This window comes from Mus caroli, unplaced genomic scaffold, assembly GCF_978045245.1.
Source record: "Mus caroli unplaced genomic scaffold, Mus_caroli_1 scaffold_11, whole genome shotgun sequence".
In the NCBI taxonomy this organism is placed as follows: domain Eukaryota; kingdom Metazoa; phylum Chordata; class Mammalia; order Rodentia; family Muridae; genus Mus; species Mus caroli.
The window spans coordinates 38,736,583-38,756,623 of NW_028227266.1; the positions used below are offsets into that span (position 1 = coordinate 38,736,583).

At 43.5% G+C, this 20,041-nt stretch overlaps 1 protein-coding gene across 4 annotated transcripts in view; it reads right to left on the reverse strand.

The window, feature by feature from the left end:
• Positions 1-661: 661 nt before the first annotated feature.
• Positions 662-20,041, reverse strand: part of Jhy (junctional cadherin complex regulator) — a 68,289-nt gene continuing 48,909 nt past the window's right edge. For all 4 annotated transcript variants that reach the window (XM_029481170.2, XM_029481171.2, XM_021172289.3 and 1 more), the window contains exons 5-9: positions 15,307-15,953; positions 9,980-10,274; positions 3,559-3,639; positions 2,706-2,834; positions 662-1,096 (exon numbers count right to left, since the gene is read on the reverse strand). In XM_029481170.2, the coding sequence (XP_029337030.1) occupies positions 899-1,096; positions 2,706-2,834; positions 3,559-3,639; positions 9,980-10,274; positions 15,307-15,953 (1,350 nt within the window). In that variant the 3' untranslated portion in view covers positions 662-898. The remainder of the gene's footprint in view (positions 1,097-2,705; positions 2,835-3,558; positions 3,640-9,979; positions 10,275-15,306; positions 15,954-20,041) is intronic.

Here is a 20,041-nt window from a genome sequence, read left to right on the forward strand (position 1 = left end):
TGAATATTTACATTTGTCGTAAACTCTGAAGTGCAGGCATTTAATAATATTTGAAGATAACCACAATGATAACAAGATGCCCCATAAATTTATAGAAGTGGAGTCAGTGGCTTTGACCATAAAGTGATCTGCGGTGGATTTCCCTACACTTGTGGGATTTATGATTAATGCCTTAGTCTGAGTGATGTGTTAGAAAGAAATCAGGATTTTTTCTTATTTCAATCTGCACATCTAGATGTATTTTCAAATTGTCAACTTTATATATAAGACTTTTTTGAGAGTTGAAAGCAAAAGTATTATTTTGGACATGTTACCTCTGTGACGAGGTCAGCCAAACTCATTTTAGGAAAAACTGAAGTATGTACATATGTTATGTCATGCTATGCTATGCTATGTCATGTCATGTCATGTCATGTTATGTCATGCTATGCTATGCTATGTCATGTCATGTCATGTTATGTTATGCTATGCTATGCTATGCTATGCTATGCTATGTCATGTCATGTTATGTCATGCTATGCTATGCTATGTCATGTCATGTCATGTTATGTCATGCTATGCTATGCTATGTCATGTCATGTTATGTTATGTTATGCTATGCTATGCTATGCTATGTTATGAAGAAGCGCAAAGGTAGTTTGACAAATCAGAAGATCCAATATAAAACCAAAGGCTTTATTGTCTAGCCATCTACCTGTCCAAATTCTAACAGATTTGAAATAAATAATTGTATGTATTTTTCTTTCCAGAAGGTTAAACACACCACCATTAACTTCTGCGCAGAGCAGACAAGGGTGGCGGGCAGGCGGCAGTGCCAGCTTACCACTCTCTGTGGAATTGTTTACTTTCTTTTCTCCGTGTCCCTTGCATAGCACTTTTGATCCCCGCTAAATGCTGTCTAGACGATGTGAAGGACTTTGAAAGCAGCCACAGCCTGCTTTTCCCGCTCGTGTCTGCTCTGCAGGATCTCCAACAGGGAAATTTCTGGTAAGCTTCCTTCTTTTTCATTGTGCCTTGAGTTCTTAGTTTTCTTTGCTGATTGATCAGGTAGATTTGGTGGTTTGGGTTTGGGGATGGTCTTAGCATAGTCCAAAGCCTAAGGGCATAACAAGGAAATAAAAACTTCATTTACACTGGGAAGTTAGTCTCAGGAGAGGTTTATGATACATAGATGGAGAGAGTTGCTGTAATCTGGGCAGAAATAGTGATCATAGAGAAAATGCAGGCGACACATTGTAAGGCATAGGCTGAACAAAATAACTTAGTCATGGCCAGCATGCAATGAAGCAAAACGAAGCCGGCGAGGGATGTGGACAGCTGCTATGTCATTTGGACGTTTTATACAATGAAAGATTCTTGTGTTTGCAAACTGATTTCTCATGTGTTTAATCTGCCACCTCTCTGAAAGTCTTGCTAACTCCAAACTTCTAATAGAATCAAACCTTCAGTTAAGCCTTTCCACGCAGCAAAGACTTGTAGCTGCAGACTGAAGGCATCACCTGTAGTTGATGGAAACTGAACTTTGTTCATTACATTGGATCCTCTGGAACTGACGTTACAGATGGTGGGGAGCTATGATATGGGTGCTTGGAACTGAACTCCCGGACCTCTGTAAAATAGGGAGTATTTGAAAGCCCTGAACTTTGTTTTGTTTTGTTATTTTTGAGACAGTTTCCCTATGTATCCTTGGCTGACCCAGAACTCCCTCTGTAGACCAGGCTGGCCTTGAATTCAGAGAGATCTGCTTGCCTCTGCCTCCTGTGTACTGGGATTAAAGGTGTGAGCCACCACTACCTGCTTAAACTTTGTATTTTAAGAAGGATTTATTGAAAACTTATATGGGAATGGGTAGTAGTTTCAAGTATCAGAAGGGGAGGGGGAACCCAAGTCATAAAAAGTTCACATTCTACACATGAATGAGATAGCTATGGGAAATTCTGTAGATTTGTTGCTGGTGAACAACTTTATGAAAATGTAATTGGTTGGAGAAAGAATGAAACGGCGCCATGGGCATTTGGTGAGGAAGACGAGGTCATCAAGGTCTGAGGAAGAATTGATAAGATGATTGGCAAAGGAGAGCACGCAGCACACGTTTCTAAGGGCAGCATGTTCCTCCTGTGAGGAGTCCCCATGGCAGTATAGGAGTAAATCCACTGAGGCAGGGGTTTGCAGTGTGTTGCCACAGTACACATTTCACTCACATCCCCACTCTTTGTTGGATGGCATCTCGGAGGACGGATGCTCTGTATTTTTTAAAATACTCCCTCCCCCCCACTGGAGGAACCCATACAATCCCTCTGGAAAAGCACAGAGAAATGAACTTAAAAATCAACGGTTTGTTTGTTTGTTTGTTTGTTTGTTTGTCTGATGTGAAGAGCAACAAGAGAGCTCTGTTCCCTTGAATGTTGCTTAATGATAGAGAATGAAACCGAGAATTAATTTGACTGCTGGCTCTTACCGAGAAATCACTTTGTTATTTCTATGTGTGACAAAATTAAGACAATATACTGACCTGTGTGTGTGTGTGCGTGTGTGTACTCATGAGCATGTGTGTGTGTGTGTTGACATCAGTATTTGTGGATGACCTGTAAGTGTAGGAATGACTGTTTCTGAACATCCAAGCCCATCTCTTGAGGTGAAGAGGTGACCAAAGTGTCCCTTTTAGTTCTGACTGAAGCAATAAATGCCCCGCACGAGCTTCTTACCTTCTTCCGAGAAATCACAGATTTACTCTCAGTTTTTGATGTCTGTGGTTTGGACAGAACGGACAGGGCCTTCATGTTGTATTCCTTGACTTGCTGTGCATATTCTTTTTGCTGCATTAACATTTGCATCTGCTCGGAGAAATGGAGGAGAGTGAGCGACTCTCTGCTAATTCTCTCAGTGACATTGACTTTGTGGAGGTGGGTGGCTCAGGAGGGTGACCCGTGTACGGTGGCAGCAGTGAACTGGTTAACGTTTCCCTGGAGAATCTGCTGAGTGCAGCCGCACCCCCCGCGCCCACAGTGTTCTCTTGACAGGGGCTGAATCCTATTCAGCCTCTTCTTTGTTGCATTTACCCAATTTATTTTCATTTTTGCTTCCAACTTTGAACTAGACTCTTTTTATGCCTGAGTGCAACTGTAGTTCAAACACATTAAATGAAGATCTCCTTTCACCAGAGGAAAGGGAATAAAGTGGATGCACTTCCTAGGGCTTGGGGAACTCGGATCCTAAGTGTCTTCTCTGTAGCCACTTCAAAGTTATCAAGACAACTCTATCAGGGAGACAACAGCCGCACAACACACACATCCACACTCATGCGCCCCGCTCTTCTGGGGGGCGGCTTTCAAATCTAACGGAAAGGCAGAGCATAAAATAACACAGGCTAAGAAGTTTTTTTTTTTTTTTTTTTTCCAGCAGAATCTGGGACCCTATTATGTCTGCATGGCTGTTTGTGAGGGCTGTTTACTCAGTGCCAGAGGTTTGCACTGGCGCTTGATGCTGGGGTGCATCTTTACCCACCCTGCTGAGAACAGGTAGAGGATACTGAGGCTGAAAACCCCACATGCTGCTTACTTTGTCTCTGACGGATGCAAAGTCAGGTCCCAGGCCTCCAAGCTTCACGTCTCTTTTCTGATAGCCTTTCAGCTTGGAAGTCTGAAAATACAACCACAGAAATGGTCCTTTCCAAGGATTGGTGTCCCTTAAAGAACTCATTGGGGCATAGGGAAGGAAGTACAATGAAGACCAGAAGCTCTGGTGGGAGGTGGGCGAATGAGTATATTTCTTGGCAATGGTGCTATTTCATGGCAGTTGCTGATCGTAGTCTATTTGGCATTTGTAGCTGGTGAGCTAATGTGTTCTGAGCTTTCTACTTCTGAGATAAAAGAAATTGAAATTCTGAAATAATAAGTAATGTCAAGGAAATAATTCGCTCTTTGGCTAACATTTTTAGCTGATGCATATATATATATATATATATATATATATATATTACAACTCTCCCAGGCAGCTGTCACCATGAGCAGTTAGAAAAATCAAAAGAGCCCTCACCAATGGCAGGCAGCCAATACACTGATTCAGAAAGTCCCTGTCTATGGAGGTGAATCCTGCCTTCCAGAGACAACCTCAGAAGATAATGAAACTGCAGTTCACTGGTAGAACAAGAGATAACGCTGAAGATGAAGGTCAACTGTCATGCATTGATAAGACTCAAAAGAGAGCAGTTGAGTCATGGCAAGACCTGCTGAGAAATTCATTTCGCTCTGTTAGTTAGTGTGACTTTGGAAAATTTGACCGGCACCCAGAAGTCACAAGAGCGTGTTGGATCTCCCAGAGCTGGAGTTACAGATGGTTGTGAGCCACCGTATGGGTGCTGGGAACCAAACCTGGATCCTCTGTAAGAACAAGTGCCCTTAACCGCTAAGCCACCATGCCATTCTGATGGGCTGTGTATCTGGTGAGCCTTTTCTGAGGTGCAGTTTGGCAATGATTATCCGATGAATGAAAACACACTTCTCAGTTAGAATTCCTTCATGTAACTCCATGATCCTAAGAATGAACTATGCATACATTGTATCAACTGTCCGTCCCAATATGGTTTTTACTTACAGCTCCACTGGCTTCTCCCTGGACCCCTCCCACTGCAGAAGCTGGGAAATCCACTACAGTTAGTTGTCTCATATCACCTGTGGGTATTTGGTTTCCAGGGCACACTGTGGATACCGCAGGCTAAGATGCCCAAGTCCTTATACAACGAGCAATATCAACCTATAACCTGTGTACACTGCCCATATGTTTGCTTCCTCTCTGGATTACTAAGATGTAAGCACCACTTGGAGATGCTATAATGACTTGGAAAAGTCAGTTACATTCGTTAAAAGGTACACTGTTTCCAGAACCCATGGATATGGTCCAACTCTTCCCCTGAATTCTCCGCAGCACAGAGTTCTGGTCCCATGAACTACATTTGAGTTTGGTAGGGAGGCTGGCATGGTCCCTCCCTTCTCATTTTTATTTTTTATCTCCAACCCCAAAGTGGATGGGATTCCTGGAGCTGGAACAGCTCTCCTTCAGGCAGGGGGAGAAACAGGAGAATCACATAGTTCTTGGTTCTGATGGTTTGAGCTGTGGACACCCTAGTGTTAGCAACTGCCTACCTCTGGGTTAATTGTATGAAAGAAGAATGAACCCATGGTTTTGAAATTGCTCGGCAGCCTGTCACCGCTGTGAAAGGCAATATCCCCAGCACGCCGGGGGCTTCAGTGTCACTGTTCAGAAGGAGCAAAATAATGTACCACTCAGGTGCAACACTTCTGCACTTCAAGGATTAAAGGCTCTGTCAACAGAACTGGCCCTGTCACGATGCTAAACATTTATGCTCAAAACTCTCTCAGTGCATCAAAGTCTAAAGAATGAGAGAAGATATGATTTTATTTTAAGGAAGCCTTTGGTCTGAAATCATTAAAACTAACATTAAAATAGACAGGGGAATTATTGCTTATTGAAGGACATTCTAAAAGTGTAAATCTTTAGGAAAACAGTCGTTCCCAAGATAAAAGCACCAGATCTGCCCATGTCGACTGTGTGTTTGTTTGTATCTTCCTTTTGGGAGGGTTGGGCAGGCACTGTAACCCTGGCTGTCCTTGAACTTGTAGTTCTTCAGCCCAAGTGTTGGGATTACAAGCATGTGCCACTATGTTTGGCTTCTTTACACTCTTGTTTTTAATACGAAAGAATATTTAGTTAAAAGCATTTATTTATGTGTGCTTGTGTTCTTATATTTATAAAAGCATTATATACTACAATTATTTTAGTAATTTTACTAAACCATTTTGGTACTATACTTACCTGACACCAAGCAGATTTCAAAAATGTGAATTTTAGGCAAATATTCTATCATCGAGTATCATTAAGTAATCTAGTTATTTCTCTAAACGTTGACCATTGAAGATACCCTGAGGTAAACACTGTATGTTATTTTACTTCTTTGAAATAAATTGATTGAAGTATGGCTATTAAGATCTAATGAACACTTACGGCCACCAGTCAGCATTTCTGCCACCACGGGAGTGGGAAGTCGGTTCCTTTTTCAAGCCTTGGTTACAAAGTTGGGCATTAACACTCCTTAAAAACTTCAGTTGTTTTTAATAGTTGACTGAGCTCAGACAACCTATGCTTATGACTACAAGTCTAGTCCTCTTTCATGTGCCTTCTGTGTCACTGTCTTGAAATCCCTAACTTATGATCTATTTGCCAAAGTAAAAAATAAATTACTAAAATAGGTTAAAAAAATAACAACAACAAATAAACCACCACTCATACCCAAGCCATAAATCCAATTTGTTCAGAGATGATGAGAAAGAAATGATCACTGGGCAGAAACCTCATCCTTAGCCTGGTGCAGCTTAACTTTTAATCATGCTACCAATTCACAAAGGCCGTGCCAGGAAGCATGGATAATTGTGTGTTGCTCTTCAGCCGTGCTTCTTGCTAGCAACTTCAGTAAGCATCAAGGTTGGGGGTGAGGGTGGGGGCAGAGCCAAGGATCTAGCATTCCATACAGACTCAAAGGGAGAGCATGTGGCCCAAATGGGCCATCCCCATGGCTGCTGATCCCTTTACAGGATGAGCTGCCCACAGCACTGCGACATTTCTCAGGGGACAGGGGGGTGGCTCCTGGGGGAGTTTGTTCCGGGTGACTGGTGGTGAGAATCTTGGATCTGCTTAAGTTTGGCGCAAGTAATCAGGGAGAGCCCAGCCCTGTGATTCTGTTTGATCTCCCTCCACCTAAAGCCTTAACAGCACTGTTGAGGTGTAATTCTCATATCACAAAATTCACTCATTTAAAGCTGTTCGATTCAATTTTTTTTTTTTTTGGACAGTCACCGAATTGTGTAAGCATCACCCAATCTAATTGTACAACATTTTCATTATTCTGAAAGAAATAAAACAAACAAAAAAAATCCTCCAGGCCCCATTAACCCTCATTTGCCCTGCCCAGTCCCTACATGTCCAGCCCTAGGTAGCTAAGCCACTTTAAGCTTCTTCAATAATCTTTTACAACCAAACAATCCCCAACAATGAAGATATTATTTTCATTTACTTCTTGGTTTTCAAAAGACTCAAAAACAGCGTAATGCCAAAACAAAGATGCTGGTGACATTGGGATAATGACAGTGACACTGACAATTCTAAGAAATCAACATTTACAGTCCTGCTGAGTCTCTGAATACAGAGATCAGACAAATGACAAATGTCTAAGCACGGGCTTCACTTATCTCTGCATAAAGCTCACAGGAACCCAGGCTCGGTGGCTTTCGCCTGTAATACTAACACATGGTAGGTTGAGGCAGGAGGACCACCAAGAGTCAGGTCAACTTGGGTTAGAGAGTGAGTGACACCCTGTCTTAAAAGATGTTCCAAAAACCAAATGAAAACAAACAAGCAAAGCCACACTCTAGCTGACATCTACTGGTGTTGGCCCCTCAAGGACGCTGCATGGGGCTTTCCTGGGGAAGAAGTCCCTGCTAATCATTCATGATTCTCTCAAGCAAGGTGTATGACCGTCACTGTGTGCTTCAAAGAGTATGGCTGAATTGAAGGGACGCCAGCAGGTCTGGAAGCGTTTGTTTCGGTTCAGAAATGTTAAACCCTGCTGGGGGTGGGGAAAATGACTGCAGATCTATTCTCCAGAAAATTCCTCAGATGCGCAACACTGAAAGTTACTGTAAACAAGATAAAAACAACGCCTTGGATGCCGGAGAGCAGCCAGCAAAGGAGATGTGCTCTGCGGTTACTAGAATTAATCCAAATAAACCTGTTCTCAGGTGCAGCCAAGCAGCAAGCCCCAGATTGTCTGTGACAAGAAACACCGGTTAATTACAGAAGCTCAACCCTCATCTGCCAGGGAACTCCTTACCAAGCTCTTATTTAGTGGTGGCTGGAGCCAGCAGAAGGATATTTTGCTACTTTGGTGTCCGCTGTGCTGTGTTGATTTCTTAGTCTTAAGCCTGGATTTGATGATGGGAACAATGCCGTACATTCTGAAATCGCTCTCAAACTGCACTGCCAGAAGAGGAAGGGGGCCTCAGGCCTATTATCTTTACAAATCCTCAAAATTTTTTACTGTGATTCGGGACGATTCCCTTGGAAACCAAGAGATTTGACGTGGTCAGCAAATGGGCGTGATGTGGATAATGACTCCCTCTGTCTGGTGCCCGGACTACCCGCTGTCCTATACAAATCACTCAGGTCCAAGTCACTTCAGCTTCTGGAAGGGCTTAAAGGATAAAGAGCACTCCTGTGTGTGTGTGTGTGTGTGTGTGACATGTTGACTAGAGGTACTGGGTTGGGAAAATGGATATGTATGGATTGAAGCCACCCTAGCAGAAAGTGGGGAGGGCTGGTCAAGAGCAGGAAATTACCCCTGCTCTCCTCATCTTTCCATGGCCTTAACTTCCTGGTATCAAAACACTTCTACGAGGGCATTTTCCTCTATCCTTTCTTAGCACAACATGGACTCAATTTGTGAAGAAGGAAAGGGAAATGGCATTTAATTAATGTGTAACCTTTGCCAGGGAATAAGCTGAGGTGTTAGTACATTATTTCATTTACACTTACACCACACCTGAAAAAAAAAAAGTAAGAGTAATTCTGATTGTTCCTATGAGTAATCAGGGACTGTGGTAAGTCAGTAACTCTTCAACTGAGAAAATCCCTCCATGAGATGTGGCTGTAGGCAAGACATTTTCTTAATTAGTGAATGATGAGGGAAGGGCTCAGCCCACTGTGGGTGGTGCTGTCCCCTAGGCTGGTGGTCCTGGGTTCTCTAAGAAAGCAGGCTGAGTTAATTGGTGAGAAGCAAGCCAGTGAGCAATACCCCTCTAAAGTTGCTATGAGATGGGGCTGGACCAAGGACTGCCGCTGGGAATTCGGTTCAAAAGCTGCTGTTTTCAACCATAGGAAAGTTCTCTTCTGAGAGGCTGTGTACCTTAGGCCCTGGTGATCTATCTATACGCTCTGGAGTGATCAGGCAGTTGCTGTGCTGTCAGAGGTGTGGGTTGCAAAGGCTGATTGCATGTCTCCATGGAAATGATAGGAATGATGCCTGCTTCCCAGCCTGGTCTATCTGTCTTGGTTTATTTGAGAAACACTTGAAAGTGGTATAAGCAGTACATTAGAATGGAACAGCCATGCAATGATGTTTTTCTGGGAGAAGAAGTGACCTGTGAGTCCCAGAACTCAGGCCTCCCTGTCTACACTGGAAGTGGGGTCTTCCGGTGCCAGGCTAATAGGAAGGGGCTCTTTCCATGCCCCAGAATAATGAGCCAAATAAACTTCATCATAAAATAACTTGCCTTGGGTATTTTATTATAATAGTGAAAAAACCAAACATTATTCTACCCTGGAAGCAAGTGGTCTTCCTGAGAATTAAAAAGGTAGCTGTTAACAAGATATGAAGAGACTGAACTGTGCAAAAGAGCTCACTACTTTTTGACCCAAACTCTAGATAAGAATTCAGTGAAAACCCAGTGGTCTGGATATTTTGCTGTCGAAGATGAGTTAAGATGCGCACCAAGAGGCATGTCTGATGCCGAGGAGCCAGTGGTGGAGGGTGAGAGACTGTGGCTTACACTCAGCCCTACTCTCTCTCCAGATAGGAAGACATGGGACTCAGTTTAGAAGTGGGGTTGGGGCGAGGAAAAGGGATGGTTGAACTGAGGATAAAAGCAGGATTATTATTGCCTACCTGCAATGTAGACTCTTCCGAGAGAGGGCATGAAAAGGAAGTGGGAGTAGGTAACCTTGGCAACAGGAACTTCTGGAAAGGTGGGGAGGGAAACTCAGGGAGTAGTTTGGACTGGAGGGGAGGAGGGTTCTCAGTTCCTGGACCACCTTGCTGTGTGAGAAGCTAAGTAATGACCAGCCCTATTCCAGGCCTATCTGTGTCATCAAAATTCAAGAGCGGCTTGGCTGACAAGCATGCTTTTATCACCTTTGTGCTGCTTCGCTTCCTGCGTCTCTTTCCTCTCTCCAGCTGAAGCAGGTAGCCTTCCGAATTACTACGGGCCATCTTCACCTGGTGTCTGTGGTTTCTCTCTGAATGGAGCTGCGATTCACTTTCTACCCTGGACAGGATAGGTGGGAGTACGATGCTGGACATGGAGCCCTCGCTGGGCTGCACCTCTGCCAGCTGCATCAAGGCTTGCTGGTGCTGTTCCATGATCTGGGCAAGCCGGGAGTCTGGCGAGGCACTCTCGGGTTCCATGTCTGAGGAAGAGTGGAGTTTCCTTTGGAGAAAACACAAGTGTTTTTTTTAAAAAAATAAAACTTGAGACAGAAGATGGCCTAGTCGGCCATCATTGGAAAGAGAGGCCCCTTGGTCTTGCAAACTTTATATGCCCCAGTACAGGGGAAACACCAGAGCGAAGAAGTAGGAGTGGGTGGGTAGGGGAGTGGGGGTGGGGGGGGAGGGTATAGGGGACTTTTGGGATAGCATTTGAAATGTAAATGAAGTAAATACCTAATAAAAAATTGGAAAAAAATAAAACTTGAATCCATAACACTGCTTTCTGTTAGGAACCTTTAGGAACCATTAATCTTTTCAGGAATACCTTGACTTCTTGTCTTCAAATCCTCCTCTTTTTCTTTGGGACATTCTAATTCCTTTTTTAAAACGTTTATCTCATTTACTTAAGTGTCTCTCTCTATGTGTACATGCACATGCAGGTGCCCTTAGAGTCTAGAAGAGGATGTCAGATCCCTACACCTGGAGTTACAGGCATCATGAGTGAGTGCTAGGAACTGAACTCAGGTCTTCTAAAATCATATTCTGCTCTTACCTGCTAAACCATCTCTCCAGCCCCTAACAGAAAAGTCTCCTTAAAGACTTTCAGTTAATGCATGAAGCATAGGATAACAATCAGGTAAGCAAGCAAGCAAGCAAACCTATCCAGACCACCACAACAAAACCCGACACATCATTTTGAAAACCAAAGAGCTTCCCATTACACAACAACTAGAAATGATGCATTCAATTGAACAAGCATCCTTTAAATACACAGTTGAATGTGCCAGGGAAAGTGGGAATCTCCAGGGGTGGAAACAAAATGGAATTAAAGCCAATCAGGTTCTGGATCCGCTAAAGACATGGCTTTTGTGAGGGATTTTTGGGTAAGAAAATTCAAGTTTTAAGAGTTATACTGGCAGTCTGGGAATGTAGCTCACTTGGTGGACAAGCCAGCAAGCAAATCTTGAGATTTTCTTCTCAAGTTGGGAGGCAACTGTCCTTTCTGATTCTGCACACCTTTGAGATTTGCATTTGTGAAGACAGAAAAATGTTCTTATATGTATCATGGATAGAAATTAATTGGGCTGCCTAAGGAAAAGACTGAGAACTGGCAGGAGGAGCCTTCAGCCGGTCCACTGACTATCCCACAGAAATCCAGTGTCAGTAGGGCTTTTCTCAGCTTTCTTTAAGATTTTCAGATTGCCAGACAAGTAAGACCAGTCCTAACACAAATGCAAAAACAGGTAGAGAGAGAGAAAAAAATCCCAACCAACCAACCAACCAACCAACCAACCAAACACAACCTACCAGCACCAACCAAAACCAGGAGGAAAGGAAATTAACAACATTTTTAAAAGTGCCAAAAAAGGCCCTTACTTGCCATCTCCCTGGTTGAGAATGGAGGATGCCAAGGTCTGATGCTGCCCGCTTGGTGAGAGGCTTGCCAGAGGACAGTCCCCAGCACTGGGAAACCCAGCCAGGAGGATTGCCAGGAGTTTGGGGATAGCCTCGGTAACACACTGACCATTTTAGGCCCTAGCAAGTACTCCAAACTTAAACTCTGTCCCACAACCACTCAAAAGGAGAAAAAAGGAATAGCAGGAAATAAGAACGTGACTACAGATATACAAATGTGAAATAATAGGAGCCAACGGCGTGAAAAGTTTAATGGTAGCACTTCATAAAACCGGAAAAGTATTAAGTTTTCCTAGAAAATGTAACTTATCAGAGACTGACTAAAGGTGAAACAGGAACAGCGTGAATGAAGTTGAAAACCCATGATGATAATGAGTAGGGGGTTCAAATCTGCTCACGGGCAGTAACTGAAACAAGGCTGGACACAACAACCTTGATCCAAGGGAAAAAATCTATTGTACTTTTATGTAACATGTGCTTACAGCCTGTCCCAAAGGATATAAAAGAGTAAGAGAGCCCAGTCTTCAACATATGCATAGAAACGTCCCATGCTCAGGTCACCCCTTCCTCAGATAGCCCAGTCCGACCAGACTGACCAGGAACTCAGTGTTACTGAACTCCTCACCTTGACATGACCTTGAGCTCCTGATTCTTCTGCCTCTATCTCCCAGTGCTGGGACTGCAGACCTGTGCCACCCTACCTGGTCTGATAGCATATGGACAACACATCTGGACAAGCCCAGTGGGAGATAGCAGAGATGTAAGCCTATCTTCCTTCATGCCTATGAAGGTCATTAAATCCTAGACAAGTAAATTAAGCAATCTAATCCAGTATGAAGCGCTGGGGATATAGCGTGTGGTGGAGTCCCTGCTGAAAATGTTGGGTTCCATCAACAGCACCAGGAACAAAGAGAAGACCAAGATGACAACAAGGTGGGCTAATTTTAGGAACAAAAGGACAGCTCCACAGTAAAAGCCTGGAAATGTATTTTCTTACATTATAGAATTGATGAAACATTTGATTAAGTTACAAGTTCATTTATAACAGAAGTGCTTTGCAAAGAAAAATAGGAACAGGCAGGAATTTTCTACTAAAAACTAAAAATTATTTACTTTTATTTTGTGTATGTGGGGGTAGTGTGTTTGCATGCATGCACATGTGTGTTCATGTATGTTCGAATGAATGATGACATTCACGTGTGTGTTCCAGGGTAATGTGTGGAGGTCAGAGGGTAGAGTGTGGGACTGGAGCTTGAGGCATTAGGCTTACAGATGTACTTGTTGTTTGCTGTCAGGTTAACACTACCCAGCCTAGGCTGTCCTTGAACTCAGTATCCTCCTTCCTCAGCCTCCTGCGTGGTGAGATATGACAGGGGTGCACACAACCACACCCAACTTAAATATTATTTGTAACTATAAAAAGGTCAGAAGTCATTACTCCAAAGCCAGAGAGAAGACGACGAAAGTGTTTGCCAACCATCGCTGACTCTCCAGGAAGCAGAATCTGAACCTTACTAAATGTATATCCAAGACTGTCTGGTATGGAATTGATCTCCCTTCTAATTTATAAAGTTGTGCCCCACTCTATTTTTGAAAACAAGTCCCTTGAAGGTGCCCCATGGTATCAGACTGCGTGTGTCTTCTGTGTGCTTTAAAGTCAAAGTCATTACATGTCAAGTGTCCAGAAAACACATTTGATTAAGGAGCATCAGGGATGATGTCCTGAAATTTCTTTTAAAACTTGACTTTCTTTTTCTTGCTTATAGAAGTAATGGATCTACACTGTAGGGAACTCGAACAATTCTAACTCTAAAGAAAGAATGAAAAATAACTTGATTTCTCTTGCCAGAGATAACCACTATTTCTTTTCAAGGTTTTAAAAAAGAATTTAGTTCTCATTTATTCACTTATTCATTTATGACAGGACCTTACTATGTAGCCTTGGCTGGCTTGGAGTCTGTTATGTAGGCCAGACTGGCCTTGAATTCATAAAGATATGCCTGCCTCTGCCTCCTGAGTGCTGGAATAAAAGTGGTGCACCATCATACCTAACAACTTTTATGTGTCTGGATATTTTGTTTACATGTATGTCTTACACCACATGTATGCTCGATGCCTTCAGAGAGCAGAAGATGGCATCAGATCCTCTGGCACTGGAGTTACAGATCGTTGTGAGCCACTATGTGGGTGCTGGAAATCAAACCCAGGTGCTCTTAACTACTGAGTCAGAAATAACCATCACTCACCATTGGGTGGGCTTTCCTTCCATGTGCACATTAGGATGGTAGAGTTTATAGCCCTTGGGTGTAACCCTGCACCTCATTTCCTCCTTCTCCTCCTCCTCCTCCTTCTTCTTCTTCTTTCTTCTTTTTTTTTTGGTTTTTCGAGACAGGGTTTCTCTGTGTAGCCCTGGTTGTCCTGGAACTCACTTTGTAGACCAGGCTGGTCTTGAACTCAGAAATCCGCCTGCCTCTGCCTCTCGAGTGCTGGGATTAAAGGCGTGTGCCACCACGCCCGGTCATTTCCTTCTTCTTACAAGAGCATTTCCTCAGAGGCATACTTGTTAAATGGTCACAGGAGACTAAATATCACAATTTCCCTTAAACCTTTTCCCACCATTGGATTTTTAGGTAATTTCTGTTAAGTGATGGCGTGTCTGTGTCTACAAACTCTTTTCTAGGCTATGCCACTTCAGGATGGAGATAACTTTCTCCAGCCATTACTCAAATCTTTCTAAGCATGTTAATTTACTTTGCCTGGGTCCCTGTACCCCCCTCCCCCCCTTGCTCCAACTTCTAGCTTCATTACCATGGAAACAGTAGAGGGAATTGGAAGAGAATGAAGACTACCAGAAGTCAGGCAGGAACCTGAGGCAAGGGAGGGTTTAGTTGGTTAGTGGCCTCACCTGCCCAGGGACTCCACTGTCCCCTTCTTCCTCTCCTTTCTTCCTCCACAAGCCTCTTATTTCTCCTCGAGAAAACCACTTGAGATAAGGAAATTCCAGGCAGTTGTGATGGCTCTGTGTAAAATCACTTACACAAGTCCTAATGTCCCTGAGCTAATCCCCAGATACACACATTGTCTCTGACCTCCACATATGCTCCATAATGCATTCTCTCTCTCTCTCCCTCTCATGTGTGTGTGTGTGTGCATCATTCATATGCATACATGTGCACACATTATGCACAGGTGTGCACACACACACACACAAACCTATGTACATTAATAAAAATAAATTAGGGCTGGTGAGATGGCTCAGAGGGTAAGAGCATTGACTGCTCTTCTGAAAGTCTTGAGTTCAAATCCCAGTAACCACATGGTGGTTCACAACCATCTGTAATGAGATTTGACGCCCTCTTCTGGTGTGTCTGAAGTCAGCTACAGTGTACTTATGTATAATAATAAATAAATCTTTGGGCCGGAGTGAGCAGGGACTGAGGGAGTGGATGAATGGAGTGGACCAGAACAAGCAGAGGTCCTAAAATTCAATTCCCAACAACCACATGAAGGTTCACAACCATCTGTACAGCTACAGTGTACGTACATACATAAAATAAATAAATCTTTAAAAAATAAAAATAAATAAAAAGTTTGAAAAATGTAAAGAGACTTCTCACCAGAGCATCTCTATGTTCTTGTATTTCGTCTCTGCCTGCGGTTGTTTGGCTGGCTTCTTTGTCTTCGTTGACCTGTGTGTGTTCATGTGGTGATCAGACTGAGGGGCTCTCTGGCTCGGGGACTCGTGTCTGTGAGGAAGTTCACTAAAGTCCTGCAGATCTGCGTCAGAAAACACGTCGATGGGCTGCCGCGGATACAAAATTCTCTCTTCCTCACGTCTGTGTCCTCGTCTTTTATTAGCGTTCAGTCCCGAGATGGAGTTTTTATATAAAGCTCTGTCTAAAGCCTGCTTGGGTGGAACGAAAGAGTCGGAGGTGACTTTGGGATTGTGGGTGAGCGTTCTGGCGTCCTGTGCATTGGGGTTAGAACCGTTCGCTTGTGCAGCCAGCTCATGCTTTGCTGAGACATCTGCAGTCTGCCTTTGGTTCTGTGGTTGCTGGAAAGGGTTATTCTGATTATTTTGACTGACAACAAGCTCTTTTGTCCCAAGAGATTTCAGGCCTTTCTGGTGTTTCCTCTGTTTCCGAACCCTGGCCTTGGCTGTTCTTCTGGAAGGTTGCTGGCCATTGGCTGCATCGGAAGACTGACCTCTTGGGACATTGCCTGATTTTGTATCTTCATACTGAGACAGATGTTCTTGGTAATTCTAAAAAAGATATAGTTAAGGCAAGATCAGAAGATGAATACTCTTCATAAATTTTCAATTAATTCTTTTTTTTTTTTAAAAATTGGGGTCAAAATGTCTAGGAACATGACCATGGATGGGAAAGAAGAGAGTACGGGAGTTCTCTCCTAATTGTAGGTGATTGGAGGGTGAGCAGTCGAGATGTTAGATTGTGAGCCCAGACAGAGCTTGAGAGCTTAAAACAGCTCTGTATTAGGTCTCTGACTGGCAAGCTATATAGGGAGGTGCCACCAAATGGGGAATTAGATGCAGAGAAACTTCACCTCCAAAGAGATGCACAGAGAAAGAATATAGATCAGTGCCAACAGGTGCAGGCTTATGAGTGTTTCCAGAATCCCACCCACATGATGCCAGAGGTGTGCCTGTGCCAACCAGGAACAAGCTCCATCTGACTCACAGTTCGGATCATCAGCTCGGCGTGCACACACAGGTCAGCAGCTAGAAGTGACCTCTTCACCCGATGAAACAAATCAGATCTCATTCAGAGGATCATGAAAGAGCCAGAGCCGTGGTGGGGCGGCCGTGAAAACCACAAGAGTTGTTTTTGCTTTCTGTTGCCTAATATAGCCTGCACTTAGGCAATCAAACATCTGGGGGAGGGGAGTTCAATCTCAGAGCTTTTCTAAAAAAAAAAAAAAGTCTTCAGGCTTTTCTAAGTCCGATAACAACAAAATGTACTCCCGGAACAATAGATACACTGTGTAACTAAATTGTGCCCTGCAGCCATTTAAGAGTATTTCCCGAGGAATGGCACACTCATTACTTTGTGGAAAATGAACGGGGTAAAGAGACCTTTGGAACGAATGATTAACTGCTTATTGAAGCAGTAAGATGACCACGTGCATCAGTGTGTTATATAACTGCAATGTCCCTTTCCCCCTTTCAGGGCTCACATGTAAAAAAGAACCCTTCACGACCCACATCTGTGCAATGCTAATTGGAAAATGCAGCCGTCAGGTAGCAGCTCTCTGGATGCCAGTGAGGATCCTCAGACTGGGCAAAGCATGCCTTTTCTTGTTTGGATTTGTTTTAGTTGATGGGGAAGAAGGATCGTATCATGCAGTTTTAGGTTTTCTTTTGCTCCCCCGATATAATCTGCAAGGCTGACAGCACGAGCTTCTGCATATCCCCAAGTGATAGTCACGCCCCTTGTTTCTTTTCTTTCTTTCTTTTTTTTTTTAAAGGTGAACCTGGTCTTTTTTTTTTTAATGTTAATTTTTTTATTACATATTTTCCTCAATTACATTTCCAATGCTATCCCAAAAGTCCCCCATACCCTCCCCCCCCGACTCCCCTACGCACCCATTCCCACTTTTTGGCCCTGGCGTTCCCCTGTACTGGGGCATATAAAGTTTGCATGTCCAATGGGCCTCTCTTTCCAGTGATGGCCGACTAGGCCATCTTTTGATACATATGCAGCTAGAGTCAAACACCCCTTGTTTCTAGTAGAACCACATTAGGATGCTAAGGACAAGACTGTTAAACTTACAACAGCAATATACAGTATTGCTTGTAATATCCGTGTTTATAAAGAAGGACTGCTATTTGAAATGCAGCATGTTTTCTTTGGGACTTGAGCCATTTGAGGAATGCTTTGACTCTCATTGGCTCTTATAAAGGGTTAGTTTTCAGCTGCAGTGCCCCGACCCCTTAAAAAAAACTGACAAAAATAACAAATAAACAAAACCCTCTCCTATGCATCCAGGTAAGAAACAGGTTTTCTTCCACATGGTTTATCAAGCTGCACTGAGGAGCACATGGGTAAAAAAGACTCTCCAAAGACATGGCCCCAAGTACACGCTTCCTTGTGGTGGGACCTCAAAAGTGTTACTTGGATTTTGTTTTTATTACATTTATTTGTTTGTGTGCATGTGGGGACATCAGTTCTCCCCTTCCACCAATTGGGACCCAGGGAGAGAATTCATATCGCCAGACTTGGCTGCAAGCACCTTCGTTTGCTGAGCCATCTTGCTGGCCCAGAGATTGCTATTCGACAGATGTGTTACTAAAACACAGTGGCTCTCCTCATGCTGTCAGCATGCCAGTAAAGGTTGAACAAGCCTCTCTTGGTTATGATCTATAAACTTTAACTCAGACTGATCAATCATGGCATTCTTCACAACATTTGTTCAGCCTTTCGCTGAATACTGGAGTAATAATGAAGTAATGATGGAATAATAATGGAGTAAGTAGGCAAGCTTTCAGTCATCACCTGGCTTACATTTCCCCCATTTTTCTCCTTTTATTCCAACTAAAATAACCAACCAACCAACCCCAGGAGAGATTCCTCTTCTGGGAAGTCCTGGTAGCTGCTTGACTCTCTCCATGTTGTCTCCTTTGTTGCAGCTGATTCAGAGCACAGCAGCCCTCCTAGTGCTTTGTCAACAAAGGCCAAAGAGCCATCATTTTACCAAACCTGAATTGTCTTGAGTGTTAAATCCTCTATTCACACAGACTGAAGTGCCTGAAGATGTCATTTCAGTCCTCAGAAAGCAAGACATTTCTAGACTTGATATGATTTCTTTCACCTTCCAAGTAGCCTCCTTGAGATCTCTGCCCTGTCTGGAGATTTATTACCCTACAATTGAGGCATCAGGTGTCACTCTTTAGGTGGTGAGACCTGAGTCCCCTGAAGTTAATATACAAAGCCATTCTCAGGCTATTTAATCCCCATCAGCACGGAAATCCGCAATTCCATTCTGTTCTCACTAGGATTCCTTTGTTACCCACGCTGGCAATTGGTACACCCTCCATGCACCCAGACTAACGGCTTAATGGCAGTAGGTTTTCATGTCACATGTGGAGTCACAGCTTTGGGGACTCTCCATGCCTAAAGCTGAGATGAGAGTGGTACTGTGAGACTCATCCTTAGTCATCGGGTGTCACCCATAGTGTGCCATCACAGTGTGCCCTGTGAAAGGCATTGCCTGCCTGCTTCTGTCTTGTGGTTCTTCTGCTCATGTGTCATAAGTAGAAAGCAGAATGCACACTCTTATCCCCATCTCCTCTAACATAAAGTCCGCTGTTGCTCTTAGCTGTCCTAGCTGGGCCCTGGGGTCCTGAGAGTTCTACCCAGGCTCCAGGATTACCTCTGGCCCCGGGGAACTTTCTGTTGTACCCTGTTTATCTTCTGTGTTTGTTAAAAATAAAATATGAGGGCTGGAGAGATGACTCAGTGGGTAAGAGCACTGACTGCTCTTCCACAGGTCTTGAGTTCAATTCCAGCAACCACATGGTGGCTCACAACCATCTGTAATGGGATCCAGTGTCTTCTTCTGCTGTGTCTGAAGAAAGCTAAAGTGTACTCATATAAATAAAGTAAATATGTTTTTTTTAAAAAATGTGACCTTAGGTTCCAAATTTTATCTAATATTATTTTATGTATATGTGAATTTTGTCTGCATATATGTCTATGAACCGTGTGTGTGTGTGTGTGTGTGTGTGTGTGTGTGTGTGTGTGTGTGTGTGCTGTCTATGGAGGCCAGAAGAGGATGTCAGATTCCCTAGGACTGGAATTAGAGATAGTTGTTAGCTGCCATGTTGGTGCTGGGAATTGAATCCCGATCCTCTGGAGGAGCAGCCATGGCTCTTAAACACTGAACCATCTCTCTAGTCCCTATCTAATATTATTCAGAAACATCCAGGGGGCTGGAATGATGGCTCAGTGGCTCACAACCATCTGTAATGCGATTGGAGGCCCTCTTCTGGTGTGTCTGAAGATAGTTACAGTGTACTCATGTACATGAAATGAAAAAATAATTATTTAAAAAAAGAGAAACATCCAGCATGAATTATTAACTAAGTCGCTCACTGCCAGCAAGGAAGAACTTCAGATAAATGGAAGCCTGTGTTAACCAGACCAAAGGTACAGCTCTTTAGAAAGATGAGGAAAGGGAGGGTCACAGGGACTTGATGGTGGTTAGTGAGGCCTCTAAGCCATTTCATGATGCCACTGCTGCTGCTTTTGTTCTGGGTCTGGGAAGATCTTCTCTCTTAGGCCACCTGGAAGGGTCTCCTGGCTAAGGACATACCTCAGCATGGCTTCTGAG